The sequence below is a fragment of the Perissodus microlepis genome, chromosome 14 (assembly GCF_051167445.1).
Source record: "Perissodus microlepis isolate ML-2025 ecotype Zambia chromosome 14, ASM5116744v1, whole genome shotgun sequence".
Classification (NCBI taxonomy): domain Eukaryota; kingdom Metazoa; phylum Chordata; class Actinopteri; order Cichliformes; family Cichlidae; genus Perissodus; species Perissodus microlepis.
In genome coordinates, this window is record NC_140474.1 from 13463326 (window position 1) to 13481428 (window position 18103).

At 40.7% G+C, this 18103-nt stretch overlaps 1 protein-coding gene across 2 annotated transcripts in view; it reads left to right on the forward strand.

Moving 5' to 3' along the window:
- The window catches only part of LOC146373561 (CD166 antigen homolog), a 45948-nt gene that overhangs the window by 19116 nt on the left and 8729 nt on the right, over positions 1–18103 (forward strand). For both annotated transcript variants that reach the window (XM_084950908.1, XM_084950909.1), the window contains exons 2-11: positions 11148–11254; positions 11469–11685; positions 11797–11861; positions 12276–12363; positions 12610–12774; positions 15226–15350; positions 15482–15614; positions 15927–16039; positions 16130–16256; positions 17193–17314. In XM_084950908.1, coding sequence (XP_084807034.1) covers positions 11148–11254; positions 11469–11685; positions 11797–11861; positions 12276–12363; positions 12610–12774; positions 15226–15350; positions 15482–15614; positions 15927–16039; positions 16130–16256; positions 17193–17314 — 1262 coding nt within the window. The remainder of the gene's footprint in view (positions 1–11147; positions 11255–11468; positions 11686–11796; positions 11862–12275; positions 12364–12609; positions 12775–15225; positions 15351–15481; positions 15615–15926; positions 16040–16129; positions 16257–17192; positions 17315–18103) is intronic.

The following is an 18103-nucleotide window of genomic DNA, read 5'->3' on the forward strand; positions in this document are numbered from 1 at the left end:
TAATGTGAATAATGACGATGATAATAATAATAAAAAAGGAGCCAGAGCCTTGAAGCTTTCAGGTCAGCTCATCATCTGTGCATTCTTATGTTTTGAAAACCTCTCTCCATCTACTGCAGAGATTTCCAGATTTATCATGAATTCTTCAATTGGCTGTTTTGTTTGCCAAGCATTAGTGCTTTTGTTGGTTTTTAGAGCACAGTGGCCTAAAAAATGTTTTCATGCTGCTGAGGTGAAGGAGGGGAGCCATTAGGCTTAATAGACTTGGACTAATAATACCGTGTGTTGCACACTCTACATAATTCTCCATTTGCTGTCCATCCTCCTCCTCAGCAGAGCACAGGCTTATTTTGCTCTCAAGTGACAAACATGGCTCTGCTCAGTGGCTGGGTAAATGTGAGGTTTTTTTTTTATCTATTTTTATTGTAGTCTGGTTTATGAGAGCCTCTTTTTTTTGAACAACAATGTCAGATGTACAGCTACATAATCACTTGATTAGATCATTAGATGGCCAACAGAAAATGCGCGACTATTTTGACAAATGTGGTAACGTTAGATGAGTGCTGTGACACATTGCCGATGGAATCATTAAAGCTGTCTTCAAGAAAATAATTACACCAATCATCTTCTTTGTGTCGTGGTATTGTAAACTAAATTGTTGCATTTTGGACAAAAGAAGAAATTGGAACGTGTTAGCACGCCAGTTTGAACCAGCAAAATTTTCCATATAGTTAATGCTAAAAAAATGTTGATCTTTGAAAGCATAATCATCTCAGACAACATACAGAAAATAAACTAGGCACACGTGGAGAAGCTCAAAGGACATTGTAGACATCAATGATAAAAATGCACCCATCAGCAGCAATTTACTAACAAATCAAAGACGCCACAGCAGCAGAACAACCTCAAACGCTGTTCCTTCCTGACGAAAGCAGCGATGACGTGATAACAAGCATGCTACAGTCGACACAAATGCACCGGCATATTCACAAGCAAAGTGTCGTTTGCAGCGACTGTATGGTGGCAGGGCAAGAAATAAACTGGTCTTACTTATTAGTGATACTCCCAAAAGTATCTTTTCAGAATTGACCCTGAAACATTTCATCAAGTCATAAATATCCAGTTGTTGGCTTCATGCTCTCGTGTCAGCAAACGAATAGCCAACATACTTGGGCTGTCATCACGAGTACTGCAGAAGCAGCTTGGTGATTCTGATGATCTGCCAGGTTTCGCTGTTTCTCAAAGATTCATTAAGAAGGCTGAAATTTGCTGCACCTGTTGGAGGTGTCGAGGGTGCTGTAGCACAGCTCACAGCCTTGGTAGTGCAAAGATTTTTTATTGATTATTTTTTCAATCCGTAATTGGTTTAGCAGATGAAAAGTTTTTTAAAAAAGTGGAAAAACCACCCTCTGCAATCTCTTGTGGTCAACTGTGAGGGCTTTAATCTCCATGTGTCATCCAGAACTTCTATTATATTCACCTGACTGTTACGTAAGATGAGAAAAAGAACACTCATACTTGAAGAGTCTGGATGAATTAAAGGATTTAATTGAATAATCAACTAGTTGAAAATGTGACAGGTTTGCAGTTGTCTGAATGCTGGATGTGGATACCTGAAGTTTTTAACGCAGGTCTGCAAAGTGATTTTTGAACTTTACACTGAGAACATGTCCTAGCGAGCATGAAAATAAATTGGCCTGCTATTCTTGAGACTAATTTCCCATCCTAAGGCAAGGCCATGCATCGATTCAGTGTTATATTAATATCAAACAATATTGCAGAGTCTTCTCCATCATAAAACTAATAAATGTGTTAGACTTTAGACAACGTTTTTCATGGAACTTGTAGATAAGAATCCATAGAGAGTGGATCACTTATTAAAAACAAAAGAGACTAGGCTGGCCTAGTTCAGCTGAACTGCAGACAGAGCCTTTGGGGACCATTGCCAGAAAATGAAACCTTTGTCCCAAGTCTTTCTGTCCACAAATGGACCTTTTTCTTCCAGATTGGTTCTTCTCTGAAAGACCTCTATGCCCCGTTGAAGGTCAAAGAGACACAGGGCCATATCTTTAGGGTGTTGTGCAGCTTTCTGAGCCCTGAAACAGATGGCGCTTCATAAATGAGAAAAATGGCTCTAAATCCTCACCTCTCAAACGTTCATTTCTCATATTACAGCTTTTGTCGAACCCAAAGTACTTCAACAAATTCATACCTGCTGCTTACTTGTAGAAAATAGCAATTATCCAGTAATTTTTGTGTGATAATCAATAAATAATTGCCGGTGTTTATCAAGCACAAGTACCACAATGTTCTTTCGTGTAGTAATTTGTAATAATTTGCTGTTTTTTTTCTTGTAAGATGCACGTCTGGAATTTGTTGATTTCATTAAAATGTTAAAGGCCTGAAGTGTAACCTTGAGCTCTGAACTTAAATACCAAATTTTGGGGGATTACGCAAAAAAGTGCCAGCATTTTGATGAATAATGCTTGTAACACGACTGAGAAAACAACTAGAGTAGCAGTGACATGTCTAGTTGTGACTGAAGGTGGTCATCAATCCTTTCACACAGAATAATTCAAAGGCTGAAAGAGTGGCAGCGCAGGCCAGTAGTTTTATCTGGTCATATTTAGCAACTGTTACATTAGCACGCTCCCAATTTAATGTCAATGTATTGCCAATTAAAGTACATCCTAGTCAAAACGTTATGAAAGGAATCTGAAGAGAAGCTCACTTCTGATCATTGACAGCAATACTGTTAATAAGCGCTGGTGTTTTTGCCTCTGTTAGCTGCTGTTAAGCAGCGTTAACTCTGAAGTGGATGTATCATTGCTGGACTTCATGTATTAGAGCACTTTTTTGCTTCGGTGAAGGAGACCGTCTCTCTTAAGAGAGAAGTGACCTTGTTTTCTCACAAACTTGTAACTATATAACTGGATTTCAAAGGAAAGAATGTGGATCTGATGACAGGTACGTCCGTCTTTTAGATCTGTGAGAGCCACACTAGAGAAGACGTGCTGCACTTGTTGCAAACAGGCAGGCTCTGAGAGAAAGCTCCTTTATTTGACAAGGTAAAGCAAGAATCCATCAGTGAAGAATGTAATTAAGTTAATTACATCATCTCAGGTTAGTACAATATGTCTGACTAATATTTACGTGTCCAAGAATTAAAATCAGCATTTGACTTTATGACACGTCAGATGCCGTCAGTCTAATGGAAAGAAATGCATGCCTCAAAGCGGCTAGAGCTTTGGATGTGAAGATTCCCCCCCAACGGGCTCACGCCAGTGTGGTAAAAAAAAAGAAAGAAGAAAGGAAATAGAAGCTGATGCTCTCAGTTTTATGCTATAAAGACAGTGACAGGCAATTACAGCTAAGAAGAAAAAAACCCGAAAAAGCTAAATTATAGAGCACGCATTGTTGACGTTTGGAAAGGTGGTTCAGCCTGCAACAGAAAGAGGAACTGTGCGAGAGGGATGTTGTGCAAGCTGTGCTGTCAGTTATCCATCAGTGACATGATTACACCCCTTCCCTCAAGAGAGACAGACGCAGATAGTGAGGATGTGGCTGTGTATTTTTTTTTTTTTTTTTTTTAAGAAATCTCTCTACAGCTAGCTGGTCTGGAACGCTTCCTCGGCGTGAACTGATACTGTAGCAGAATTTAAATAAGTCATGTGCTTGTCATAGTCAGTAACGCACGAGCTGAGCGTGTGTACTCGGTGAAAGAGTTGGCAAAACAACAGCCTGCAAAGCTCATTTATTACCAAATATCTACAAGGATTCTTTGGGGACCCCGGTGGTCCTTCTGACACCTTTCCGTGTGACAGAAGCGTTGCGGCAATTTTTCACGATAGCGAGTAATGGGAGTTGGAGCTTATTAAACCGGTGATCTCTCTCATTTGAGGTTCTTAATATGGCCAATCAAAATTCAGCACTTGTTAAATTATTAAAGAAGAGACAAGGACGAGCGGCAGAATGTCACGGGAGGTTAGGTTTTCTTTGATTTCTTGCTCCTTAGGCAAACGGCGTTCACTATAAGAATCTAGCCTTTCCTCGAGTATTATTGATCCAGTTGAAGTGGTTCTGTCTGCCCCTTCACACTGAACCGCTTCTGAAGCAAGGCTATTTGCCATCAAGTCTTTGTGGACATGCGCCATGGGATCCCCATTCAGTGCACAATCCTCATTTTCAGCACTTAATAAGTTTGGGCCTCGGTTTTCTTTTGGTTGTTGCAGCTCAAAGGGACACACACAAACGCACACACACACACACACACACACACACACACACACACACACACACACACACACACAAATAGGAGGGCATAAGGTAGCAAAACAGGGATATAGAGACTAATGCGGGGAGGTTGCTGATTTCCCTGGTGAGTTTATATCTGAGCTGTCGTCACCTGTCTCTTCTCGGGAATAGAGGCGCCTTAATCAGGAACATAAAAGTATCTCCTGCGGTGCTGCCTCCTGTCTCTGTCACTCGCCTGTCTCTTACTTGAGTTACCATTGCCAGAGTAGCAGCTAATTTTTCATGTCCAGTGTAAGAAAGAGAAAAAAGTACAGTGAAATTCAAATTCAGACGAGCAAACGCGTTTTTCGGGGTGGTTGATGAGACTAAAAAGTCTGTAATGTTTTTTGTAAAACTACCAAATGACGTGCACTAGAATATTGTCTTACTTTAACTCATAGCTTTAGTCTGAAATCCCAGAAATACTGAATCTTTTAAGCAGCCTTCAAAACAGACTTTTTTTTATGAGCTTGACACAGAAAATGCAGTTTTTTTGGAGTAGTACTTTCTACACAGCACTATCCCATCAAAATCCCAAATTAGTGTTTGTTTATTTCTGTTATGGGGATTTTCTTTGTGAATTAATTTCTGCTAAAGAAATGTACATTGGTTCTTGTGTCCCATATAACTTATGACATGAAATATGTCCTCATTTAATGTTTTTAGTCTCCTGCTAAACTCTCTTCTTTGTGCAAAAGTGTGCAAAAGTCTTGAGTCACCCTCTCATTTCTTTGTATTTTGCTAGGAAACTGGGAAATAGACACACATGTTCATGCAGTGCATCTATGGAGCCAAAAACTGAGCTTGTACAATTCGAATGAGCTTAAAGGTCAATACTTTGTATGGCCTTTATTTTTCAGCATTGTCTGAACTCCCTTAGGCAGCTTTCTTCTAAGTTCTTTAAGATGATACCTCACTGCTTCAGTAATGTTGCAGTCTAGGTTCTGGGAGGCCAGTCAATGACTGATCTATCAGGTATGCTTTTGCTACATTGGCGGCATGTCTGGAATCATTGCCATGCTGAAAAATGCAGCTTCAAATTGCGATAGTCTCCACTGTGTTTTACAGATGGCTGTAAACACTCACACTCACCTCACAAAAATTTCAGCGTTGGACTCCATCAGACCTGTTGCCACTGACTTTCAGTCCAGTTCTTGTGTGATTTGGCACACCTCAGCCTTTTTGCCCTGTTTCACTTCCTTAAGAATGGCTTCTTGACAGCTACGCTTCCACTGACATCATTTCTGATGAGGCTTCAGTGAGCAGTAGACTGATCAACTGAAGGGCCAGATCCTGTGCAGGGTCTCTGTTGGATTTCCTTCTTAAAGACAGATACTGGTCACCTGTCCAGTTTTCGCAATTATTTTAAGGACGCCCTGCCAACATATGTCTGTCAAACTGTGTTATGTTTGGCATTTATCGTAGATTGACATAAAAAACAAAATGGGAACAAACGATGTGTTTTTGTGACTGGCTGCTGGTAACAAAGTCCCAAAGATACAATTTAAAATTGATGCTTTGCCAGGTTTCCTGTGTTTACACAACACTGGCTGAACTGGAATTATGTGTCTTCTAGTGCTTGGATTATTCATAGCTTAGTGTTAAGTGGCTTAAACAAACAAACTAAAAGCATTATGCTGAAACTGGACCGAAAATTAGTGAAAAAGCAGCCCGTGTCCAAAGGAAAACTTCAAAAAGTTGGAGAATTTTTGCTTCTGCTTGGAAGTGAAATTAAAACAAATGTGTGATGACTAAAGACGCTGCACAGTGCTGGATATAGTAAGTATTATATTATATAAAAGTGTTATTACTGTCTTCAGACATACACCAACAAGATAAAACCATAAGGAAGTGGTAAATGTTAAATATCCTCCTCATCATATAGACAATGATTACAAGCTGATGATTGGTATGCACGGTGTAAACTTGTGTGTATTTGTCAACGGGAAGTCGCTCAGTTCACCTACTTTTGTTGCAAAAGGATTACCTTATCTCAGCGAGCAGCAGGAGCGTTGTCTTCTGTAACTCAACATGTGCGATTAGTTCTCATTGTGCGACAGTGTAATCTGCACAGATAATGCTTTTTCCCTTAATGCAGACTCTTTTAAAGTTCTCAGAGACACTGACGGCAGCTCTATTTGAATATTCATAATGTCTATTTGAATTTGAAATGCAAGGAGTTTATTATACAGAGAGCGTGATAACCTTTGCAACACTGCTGGGCTTGCAGTGTACCTTCGTATTGTCTCCTGAGTGGTTTGTGTCTTGTTACTAAGACACAGCATATGTGGGCTTGGTTGCCGACTTGGTTTAGAAAAACGCTTGGATTTGTCCTCAGCCATTAGAGCATTCTGGCATCAACATGGCCAGGAGATGCACACAATAAAGATAGTGAGAGGCTATTTTTGGCACCTTAAATGCTAAAATGTAACGGGATGTCATCAAATATGACACATGCAAAAATGCATCCCTTGAACAGAGAGCTCATTAATGGATTCCTCTCAATGTATTCACAATGCTTTCTTTTTTTCTTTTTGCCACACAGCGTGGGCAATCTTTTATGCCTGGATCAGAAACCTGCACGATTCATTTACTTTAAAAACAACCAAGTGTAGGATGGCTACATCAGCATGCTGGGTTCACAACCAGCAATCTGCATTATTTCAGGTGGATCACACTCGTGTATATCCAATTGCCAAAACGCTGAAAGTGAGCAAGACTCTGTGAAATGCAGGCAGAAATTTACAGTCCAGAAAATGACCCAGTGGGTGCATTTATTCTTAGCTCATGCATGCAGTAAAGCAGCATTTCTCTTTTATTACACTGCTTAAAAACAAAGTACATTTCGTGAATGTACGAATACCTGAAGTAGGTAACATTTTTCCCCCAAACACAGTAATTTGTTAAGACTGATCATTGCACGACTTGATTCCCAAAAAGCTTTTAACAGATTTTACACTGAATAAATTATAGGAAATGAGAGAATCAGTGCAGGAAATGCACGTACTTTCGTTGACAAGTGACGGAGCTTATCCCTGTGTTTGGTGAAGAATTCCTGGTAAAGCTGTCAGCAGTTGAAATGTGGCGAGGTTTGTTTTGTCCCGTGCTGTCACTATTAAATGTCGCCGAGCCTTATTTAAATGCAGGGATTGTATCTATGTGGGTGAAGTGCCGTGGTAGCGCTATGTGTTCTCAGATAGGTTTTTTTCTTTTACTGAGTGGGTTACTCTGCTTTGATGCTCACACAAGCTGTTTCTGCTTCATGCAGCTGTAAGCACTGATTACAGCCACCACTGCCGATAGACTTTAACACTTTTTTAGAGCCTTTTTGTTCTGTCTATATCTTGTTTTCGGTCTCTGCATTGGTAATTTCTGATGTTTCCATCCATCACTTTGTTTCAATTTATTCAGATGTCATAGTGAACAAGGACACCTTCAGAGAGTCCAGTCTGTCTGTTGGGCTGTTAAAAATAGGTAATTATTTTCAGTAGTTCTCCTAGTGCACCTGTTGAGAAGGTCGCAGCGACTCTTAACAACATGTAAATAGCTTTAGACAAAGTTAGTTCAGCTTAGCACCTATGCTTCAAAAGGGCAATTATTTAGCCAGGCTTTGGCTTTTCACGTAGATAACAAAAAAAAACCAAAACAAGGTGTAACATGTAGAGTACCGATCTTTAGAGGTCCACTTTAGACAATTGGCCACTTCAGGCTTTAACACATGTGAGTGATATCAGTATTTTCATCTGGTCTGACTCTCTCCAAAAAGGTAGGCTAAAGTGTACTCCCTCACATAGAAAATAGTTCGCCCTGAGCTGAGTGATATAAAGAGGTTGAAGCTCCACAAACACTTGTAGTGTAAAGAAGCTTTATTACTTGACCGGTGTTTCAGTATGTGGCCCTCGTCGGTATAATCAAAAACTACATCGCAGACGGCACTTTAAATACCATACGTGTTTGAGTGGAGGAAAAAAAAACATCTATCCACCAGACTGTACGTATGCTCTGAAATTTGTCTGCAATTTATTTTTATTTTTTTATGGCCGAACTAAATGTGTACTAAATGTGTCTGCTTTCTAGCATTCTGTGTTTCTGTTGGTTGTGCAAACATGGGTCGTAGCAACACGGTGGTGAAGCGGTTAGCACCGTTGCCTCACATCAAGGTTTCTGGTTCAAACAACCTCTTTGTGTCTCAATGGGTTTCCTCCCACAATCCAAAAACACACATGTTAGGTTAAGTTGGTATTTCTGAATTCAAGCCAAGAGTCTGAGGTAGATGAAGTGTGCGAAGGTGACATTTAACCATACAGAGACCTTTCAGTGGTCAGCAAATAATTACACCACAGTGTTTTGCTTGATGAACAGCACACGCTGCTGGAAATAAGGAGTTGTGCAGTGTTGTCATGTGGTATGTGAAGGGCCTTTAAGTGAACTTCCCAGGAGCCCATAGACTGTATATAAAAGATGGACGTATCTACTGTGGCTATCAAATTCTCACTGTGAATCTTCAAGATCAGCATTGTAACTGCAGCCGTCTTAGGTTTTTGAAACAAAATGTCAAAGAAAACCCGGGAAATGCCGTTGTGACCATATTTGCAAATTTAGTATCATGTTGTATTCAATGTTTGACTCTCAGGAAAATGTTGATTGAAGTCACAGGTTAAGGTACCCAAGAGCTGTTTTCCTGCTAACTTCTATACAACCACACTTTTTTTTTCAAGCAGAGGAGTCTGCCCCTGCTGGCACAGCCGGGCTGAGGAACGCGAAAGGTGACCTTCGGCATTCTTATACGACGCGTCGGGTTATGGATGAAATCATGTAGAATGGCGCTCCCACGTTAATACACGCTTCAGCCATGTATTCCAGCCCTAACCAAAACCTTATCCCTAACCTTAGCCAGCACTTTAATGACATTAAATACTGTTTTCCAAAGCGATTTTTATATGAAATCTTCATTATTTTAAAGGACAAGCAACACAATAAGAGTTGAGAGGCAGATGATCATTTCACAAGCTGTAGATTCTACATGTATAGATTCGATCCAAACGGTTCTCATGTTTCATCATTTTTCCGATCTCGTAATATAGGGACGTGTTGTTGAAGAGTAATATATCAGCGATTTGTCACCCAGCATAAAATGTTACGCTTTGGGAGTGAGAACGTGTCGGCTGGTATATATAAACACCTATACCAGACACGGTGGGAAAATAGGGCTGTGCAATTAATAGCATGTGGCTCAAGTGATTTTTTTATTTAATTACTTGACTTTAATTATAATTAAAGTTTGAGGAAGTTTAAGGAGTCTCTGAGCAGCCATGTTAAATTATTGTAATCTCCTTGTTGACCAAAAAATATTTTTTAAATACTTTGAGAAAAAAGAGAAAGATCAAACTTGGGGTTTTTTGGCCCCCTACGAGGTAAAACCTCCTTGTAGTGTTTAGAGGAAAGGCAGAAAACAGCTTTAAAAAGCCATAGAGCTAAGAGGCAGACATGCCTTGTTTAAAGTCTTTTTATTAAATTGTCTGTGTTTATCATCTTTCTGCAGTAGTGACTTCAGAAACAGGCTCAGCGATGGGCTCGGTGCTGTGTCTTGTGAGTTGACAGCTCGTAACGATGAGTGACAGGTGTCGGTGTGCGAACTTGTTCAGCTTAGTGTCAGGAGGACGGCAATAAGTGCAGACTTTGTTGACTCGAGGCAAACTGTCTGATTTTGTTGTCTCTCTAGTTTCATCACACATGTACATAACTATTTTATGGACTCGTTTAATAGTCCTGATGAGAAAATGACACTTAACGACAGGGGGTTTACTGTGTGCGAAGGAAACCAGGCAGGTATTTGCGCACCTCTGAACTTGCCGACTGTGCAAGCATGCCTTCCGGGTCCCAGTTGTTTCTCTGTTTTAATTCAGACAGTGGTAACCAGAGTAAAAGTATTTACCTTCATTCAAACAGGATTCAAATGAGTATCACGCACAGAGCAAATGAATTCAGTTCATCTCTGTACCACACTAAGAAAACCTTTAAAAGTCTGATGTGTTCAGAGGGAAAGTGAGAGTATAACTTTTTTTTTCTCAGTGCAGAAATGGCATTTTGGTGTGCAGCTGGGTTTTTTGTGCGCGAATATAATCAGACAATTTCAGGGTCGAATGCACGCAGAATATTGGAGGATCTTCATTGTTTTGCACTTTCCTTGTAAAAAAAACCACACAAAACACAAACATTACTTGTCTCTATTTCAGCAGAGAGAATCTGACTGGTCACCGTTTTCCTCTCATACACTTTACTGAGCTGCTCTCAAGCTGTTTTGGATTTTAGCTGTCAGATTTATGCTTCCACACATACGCTTGTGCGTTTACCTTTGCCTGAACTCCGAGAGGTCTGAAATGTAAATTTGAATGCCAGAAAAACTGAGCAACACCTCATTTTCAGTCGGGCCGTGGCAGCCTCTTCTTCCCTGCAGCCCTTTGGCTCTAACCCCTCATCGCAGCCCATTGAGACACTTCGCCTGGCACCCCCCTCCCATCCCCCTCTTGAACATTTTGTCTCCATGGCAATGTTTTGAATGAGATTTAGGGCAGGAAAGGTTGTTGTTGTTGTTGATGTTGTTTTTTTCCCCCAAGGGAGCTGAAAAATTAGCAGAACTCTATAGAAACTGCTGTCCTCGTGTGTTTAGGCGAGCACTAAGTGGTGCTGATAAATGTCAGTAAAATGTATGCAAACAGGAGGCGCTGCAAAGCATTCAGAATAATAAGCATTTTCATTTTCTGTCCTAATAATTCGTTCTGTGTTGCAGGTGACCAGATTAGCCATTCTTAGAAAGCAATTGAAAATGTGCCTTTGGTGCTTCTCTTTTGCAGTCACCTCTTTGGAGCCTATTATTGGCCAGTATGGGGAAATGCTCAAGATCCCATGCAACAGTGGAGCCATAAAGGCAGAAGACATCGCCATCACTAAATGGAAATATGTAAGTCACCCTGGAGATCAGTTGTTCTCAAAATGGCAAAGTAGGTCTAAGGCCCACTTACTGTGTCTGAAGTCGAACCACGCCCAGTCTGAGTGCATTAGACCATGCATCTGTCCCTCCATATGACACTGCATGAACAGTGCATGCTTTTATTGTGAACACGAAGCCAGTGCCATATGCGAGCGACACATAACAAGCACGCTCTGCTCTCCAGGACAAAGGGGATGGAGTTCCAGGATACCTGCTGGTCAAGCAGAAAAACCAGAATGTCTCAATCAGCGCCACTGATGAATACAAGGTCCGTGTGAGCATGGACAAAAACTCCAGCCTGCTGATCTCTGCCGCCAAGCTCAGCGACCAGCGGACTTTCACTTGCATGGTGGTGACCGGCGGAGACGTGTTCGAATACCCAGTTAATGTCCTAATTCACAGTGAGTCTGAATTAGCTGAAAAATTGTCGAAATGCCCTCGTTCAAGTGCTGTGACTGACACAAGCAACACCCAGCCTTTCCATTCACACTGGTTTTTTCCCTCAACTACAGAGTTGCCGGCAAAGTTGGAGATTTCTGGAAAAGCAGAGGAGCTAGAGATTGGAAGACTTACTAAGGTGGAGTTTTTAATGATAAACATTTTAATGCCTACATTATTTTAAGCAATGAGTCATGAAGGGAAATCCCTTACTTGAGCTAACGTATCTTGAGGCCTAACAGAGATGGTGCCTGTTATTGTAGTAATGACTTCTTTGAAGTGATTCTCATGAATTAGTAAAGAGTAGAAATCTCACTTGTGCTACAATTAAAAGACCCAAAGGATTTGAGGGGCTTTACAAATGCTTTAGGCATTTCATGGTCTATTGCATGGAAAACTGTTTAGTCCTCAAATACCAGAGTGGCATTAACAAAAAGCTCATTTTCTCATATGTTTGGTCATTTAAAAATAGTCATGAAATGCATTTTTTTATTCATCCTTTGAGTGCTTTTCTTGCCTGTTTCTCACTTTTTTTTCTTTTTTTGCTTTGCAGCTTGGAAATTGTGTTGCAAAAGATGCCAACCCACCTGCAAACATCACATGGTTCAAGAACAATAAACCTCTGGAGGCTGATGGGAAAGGTGAGCGTTCACCATCCCTTTTGTTGTCTTTGAGTTCTAAAAAAAATATTTGACATTTATAAATATTGCATACACAGATGGTTTTATTCTCTCTGACAGGGACGGTTGCTGTAAATTATTCTGCTGTGATGAATTGTGCTGCACTCTCATGACGGCGCGGCTCATGACTGTGTGCAGTGTTTTGGTCATTGCACATTTTTTTCCTTGTTAGAGTTTTCAGACAGTGCTTGTTTGTTTTCTGTCTAGGGATTTCCATCAAAGTTTCTGTTGTGGTAGAATCTAGTACCGGCCTCTCGACCACTACCTCCACACTCGAGTATTCTGCAATGAAGGAAGACACAGGCGCCAAGTTCGAATGCCGTGCTGACGGTCTACCGCTGGAATCCTCTTCCATGAACTTTACTATTACCTGTGAGTCGTTGAGCGTACTTTGTCTAAAACCTTTTATTTTGCTTTTGTTTTTTTATCTGTAAATTCAAAGAAAGGGTTTAAAATGCAGGATGATCATCATGAAATCTCTGAAAGTTTACGCTCTGTCTAAACTACATGCCATATCCTGAAAATGACACCCACAATATTCTACTTCAGCTTGAAAGTCTCAGTAATCCACTGCCTGTAGCAGGACAAAACTATAAAACGTGCCTGTATTAGAGGATTGTTTTAGCACCTCATTTGTAATTAACTGTTGCAAAGATATTTGTAGCAAGCTGCTGTAGCCAAGGCACAACATAATAATGCTGCTTAAAACTCTGTGAATTATTCACAATATACTAGAACACAAACTATATACAGTCAAAACGCTGGAGCTTAACTTACAACAAGGACCTTCACTCTATGCAAAGTAAGGAGAGCCATGAAAATTCTCCCCTCTGCTATGGTTGGGAATTAATGACCAGCTATGGCCAGACAGGTAAGCAGCGAAAAAAGATTTGGGATGCAGTACTGTGCAGACTCGTGCTGCCCCCCCATTATTCTGTATTTTGCTTACAAGCAGTGGGTTGCTTGTTCACTCATTTTCAGTCAAAAAATGCCAAAGATAACACAGTATGACATTATTGTGCCAACAGAGCAATACCCAGAGAGCTACTAGCTTGAAACTTGGTATATAATGGCTTGGTGTGCAGTGTGTCCTAAAAAAATTTGAGGAAAGTGGACAAGTGGCAGCCAAAATGAGAGGTAACAGGCATAAAAAACCATCTATAGCAGATGAACAGTGTGTGAAAGTCATGCCTTTAAGAAACAGGCAAGTATGTGAGACCAAACAGATGTCTGGCTCTTCGGTCAAGTCATTCTTAAGGAAGGAAACAGAGAGAAAAAGCTGAGGTGTGCCAAATTAAAGAAGAAGACCAAAACCAGCGGCAACAGATCTAATGAAGCGATTTAAAATGTTTGGTTCAAATCATTGTCAGTGTGTACAGAGGAGGTCAGGAGCCATCTGTAAAACACAGTGGATCTCAAACACACTGCCAATGCAGTAAAACCATACCTGGATAGAAAAACACACACTATCCATCATGGATTGGCCTCCCCAGATTCTCCGGACTTCAACATCATTGAAGCAGTGTTGGATCATCTTGACAGAGAACGGAACAAAAGGCAGCCAACATCCAAAGAAAACCTTTGAATGTTATTCATGAGCTATTCCTGAAGACTATTTAAAGAAATTAGAAGAAAGCTTACCTTGAGATTTCAGGCTATGTTGAAGAATAAAGGTGGCCGTAGCAATTGGTGAGTTTTAAGCTCATTAGCATTGTACAAACTCTGTTTTTAGCGTAAGAACTGCTTTTCTATTCAGTTTTGCAAGTTTCAATAAATCACTGCCCTTATTTGCCATTTTTCTAGCAGAAAACAAAGAAAGGTGGACCTTTATGCAGTACTGTGATTTGGTGCAAACTTGAAGGAAGAAGGTGCTATGTGAATGTATATAAAGTTTTAAAGAGGACATACAACTGGGCGTTTTTTCCTCTCTGGCTACACGGCTTTATTTCAGGTTGTTTCGTTTTAGATTCTCCTCACTGACGTCTGTGTTTCCTCCACCGCGATGAGAATTACAAACATGTTTTATTCACATTTTTTAAGTATTGACACAAATGAATCAGTGATGCTGTTTTCTTTTCTAAACATCAATAATTAAAGTATGTTTCCGTCGATGAAACTTTGCTGTTGATGAAATGTTGCTTTTTGGTGAGAAAACAGTTTATTTAATATGGCATGACAAGAATTTCAAAATGGAGTGAAAGAGAATAAAAGTGTCCCTTTTTTAATTGAAGTCAAGCTTCTTGCACATCACACGTGTAACACAGCAGCAGCTCGTGATCCACGAGAAGACCAAGAGACGTTTTACAACTGTAATCAGACGGTGCCTGTGGTTTTTGCGAGTGCATTAACTTTTTTTTTTTCTATAATTCTCTCACTTCCAGTCGAGACAGACACGAGTAACGGCACCTTTTGATGGTGAAAGTTGAAAAATGAGGTGTGGATTCTGAGATTTTTACCGAGTGCAGCATTAAATATTGAAGTTGCCTGCTCAACACGGCCCAGAGTAGAACTTATCAGTGCTGGAACATTTTCTTTCAAGAAATTCTTGAAAGAGTTTGCCTTAGATGGAGCAGAAACATTGAGCTTTGAAAGGATTGTTTGGTTGAGTGCCTCAGATTATGACTGCAATTCAACCACCTCCTCTGCTGCATTTTGAAGTTTGTCATAACCGATAGTGAGGCACAAAGTTGGAGCTCTCTGTAGCGTGCTGACACAGTGGATGAGTGCAGTCCCCATTGCATTCAGCTGGTTGGGGAGCACGCTCCACTTGTTGCACCCTCCACCCTCGCCCCTCTGACTTTCTTGCTCCTGTTTTCTGCACAGACTCCACGGAGAACATCATGCTTGAGGTCAGTCCTCAGAAAGAGCTTAAAGAGGGAGACAACTTGACTTTGAAGTGTGTGGCAGATGGTAACCCAGCTCCTACCAGCTTTAACTTTCACCTTAAGGTATCTCATTAAAAGCTTTGAAATTCCTTCTGTTCATCCAAACTAGTGCTTACTTCATCTAAAATGTATTTATTCAGTCTTTTATCCTCAGCAACGTAAATGAAATGCTGCTGTTTTCACTGTTTTTGCAGGGGGAGCTGGTGACCGTGGAAAACACGGATACCTACACCATCGCGAATGTCTCACGCGACGCCACTGGTGAATACAAATGCTCCCTTATTGATGACACGTCCATGGAAGCGACCAGGAACATCACCGTCACCTGTAAGAAGACAAAAATAATAATTTCTCTAGAAGTAGAAATTACTGCAATTTTACCCCACACATCTGCATCTGTATCCAAATAATTTCCTTTTCTCCCTGCAGTCTTATTTGTTACAAAAGTCCTAATATCTCTCTTTGCAAGACTGTCTTCTTCTGATTTGGGGAGAAATTGTTGTGTCAGCCGCACTGTTTCTAATAAGCTGAATCTGTAGGGCTGTGAGCCAAGTGCAGAGTTATATGGTTAACAACAGAAATGTTTTGACCCTTAACAGGCCTCTGAACCATCTTTCTGCCATCCTCTCCTCTTTTCAGACCTAGACATCAATTTAAGCCCCTCTGGGAATATTGTCAAGCGCGCTGGCGAAGCCTTGAATCTGAGTCTTCAGATTGATTCTTCCGGAAAGGCAGAGGTCTCCTGGACAAAGGTAGAAGCGATCTTTTATATAACAAAGCTCCAATCATTGGGGTTTGTGCTTGTTATTGACAGCGCCGATATTCTCTTGGATTTATTTCAGAATAATGCTAAACTGGACAAACAGCCCGACTTTACCAAGCTCGGTTACTCGGACTCTGGTCGCTATGAGTGGACGGTGACAGTTGGACACATCACCCGGACAGCTTCTTTTGATCTTACTGTCGAAGGTAAGGGTTTGAAGAAAAGACTTACGCAGGGAGAGAAAACTGGTACCTCTCTTGTCTCATATTTTAAGTTAGTTAAGGTATGCAGCCAACAGGCAGTTTGTGAAGTTTAAGAATGGATGGAACAGCCTGACTTTGTCTAAGGGTAAAAACTATCAGCTTAAAGCTAATGCATTAATTAAATATGCGTTGTTGTTTTTTAATTCATATAAAAATCAGTGGTTAAAAAAAGTTATTTTAACGGTTTGATCAGACTCCAGATGGTTACTCGCAGCCACATCTTGTTTTTACACTTTATTTTCTGTACAAATTTTGAAAAATAAACAAGACAGAGCATGCTAATTGCTGATTTTTGGAGGCACTAGTGGGATTATTTTCCTTTGGACTGGCTCGCTGATTTTCTTTACTTCTAGTTTTCAGCCAAATGGCTAATGACTCTAGACCAGCGGTCCCCAACCCCCGGGCCTCGGACCGGTACCGGTCCGTGAGTCGTTTGGTACCGGGCCGCGAGAGTTGAGGCTCAGGTGTGAAATGTATGGTTTTCAGGGTTTTTATCGGTTTTCAGCATCATTTTGCTATCGTTTTTATCGTTAACTCGGGTTTCCTGGGTCTTTTCACGTGTGTTATGAATAAATCTCCTTTTTTCGGTACCGGTACTAGTTTTATTTTGTTGTATTTATCCGCGACACCTTAAAGGCCGGTCCGTGAAAATATTGTCGGGCATAAACCGGTCCGTGGCGCCAAAAAGGTTGGGGACCGCTGCTCTAGACTCATAGGGACATGAGAGTGGTATTCATCTTCTCATCTAACTTTTGGCAGGACAGCGAATATAAAATGATTTCTCTAAGAAATTCCTTTCCTCAGTCATATTTAGATGTGCCGGTGGATCGGATTAAACCACGATAAATCGAGCTTTATAACACATGTGTTCCCTTACAGGTCCTGCAGTTGTAAAGAGCCTGTTCAAAAATCGCAGTAATGACGGCCAACATAAAGTCTTGACTTGTGAGGCTGAAGGCTCTCCAAAGCCAGCTGTTTCCTGGAGCATTAATGGCACCGTGGTATGTACCCTTTACGTGCTTGGAAGTTTACCTATTATCAGAATTGCAGGAAATTTATCCTTGGATAATTGTTGCAGTTTCTGAAGGTCATATCCATTAATTCTTCCTAACAGTACATAAAAGATTTGTTTTATGTGTTCGCTCCTCCTGTGCTGGCTAGGGATGGGTATTGATAAGATTTTCACGATTCCGATTCCATTTTCGATTCTGTTTAACGATTCGATTCTCTTATCGATTCTTTTTTAAAAAGGAGAACACTAAGGTCGATTAGCTTAGAACTTTGTTTTATATCTTCTCTTTGAACAAGATAGAAATTTAGGAGTAACATGGCCTTACAAACCCAACAGTGAGATCTTAAGAGATCCAGCCTATGGCTTTTACCACAAACTTAGTCACTGCTCGGTGACATTCGTCTATCCTGGCCTGAAAGGAGACGCTACCGGTAGACTGCAGCGAGAACTCCCAGCATCTGAGCCAGCCAGACTCTGTCTGTCTCATCATGGTCACCTAAATGCACAGTAATGGCAGGTTTTGTAATAAGGCAGATCGCGCTAACATAATATGCACTGTTAGTTGATTATTTACCTGCCGCATTAACGGGAGAGGACGTGCAAACGTTACCGCTGCTGCTGGGTTGAGATTCACGAGTCTGGAGCGGAATTAAAAACACGACATTCATTTAAGGTTGTCGTGTGTTTTGTGAGCAAATGCTTTTGCATATTCGTAGTATTTCCTCCCTTAAATGAAATATCTACTCTGCAAGTACTGCAAGTTGCCAAACTTTTGAGC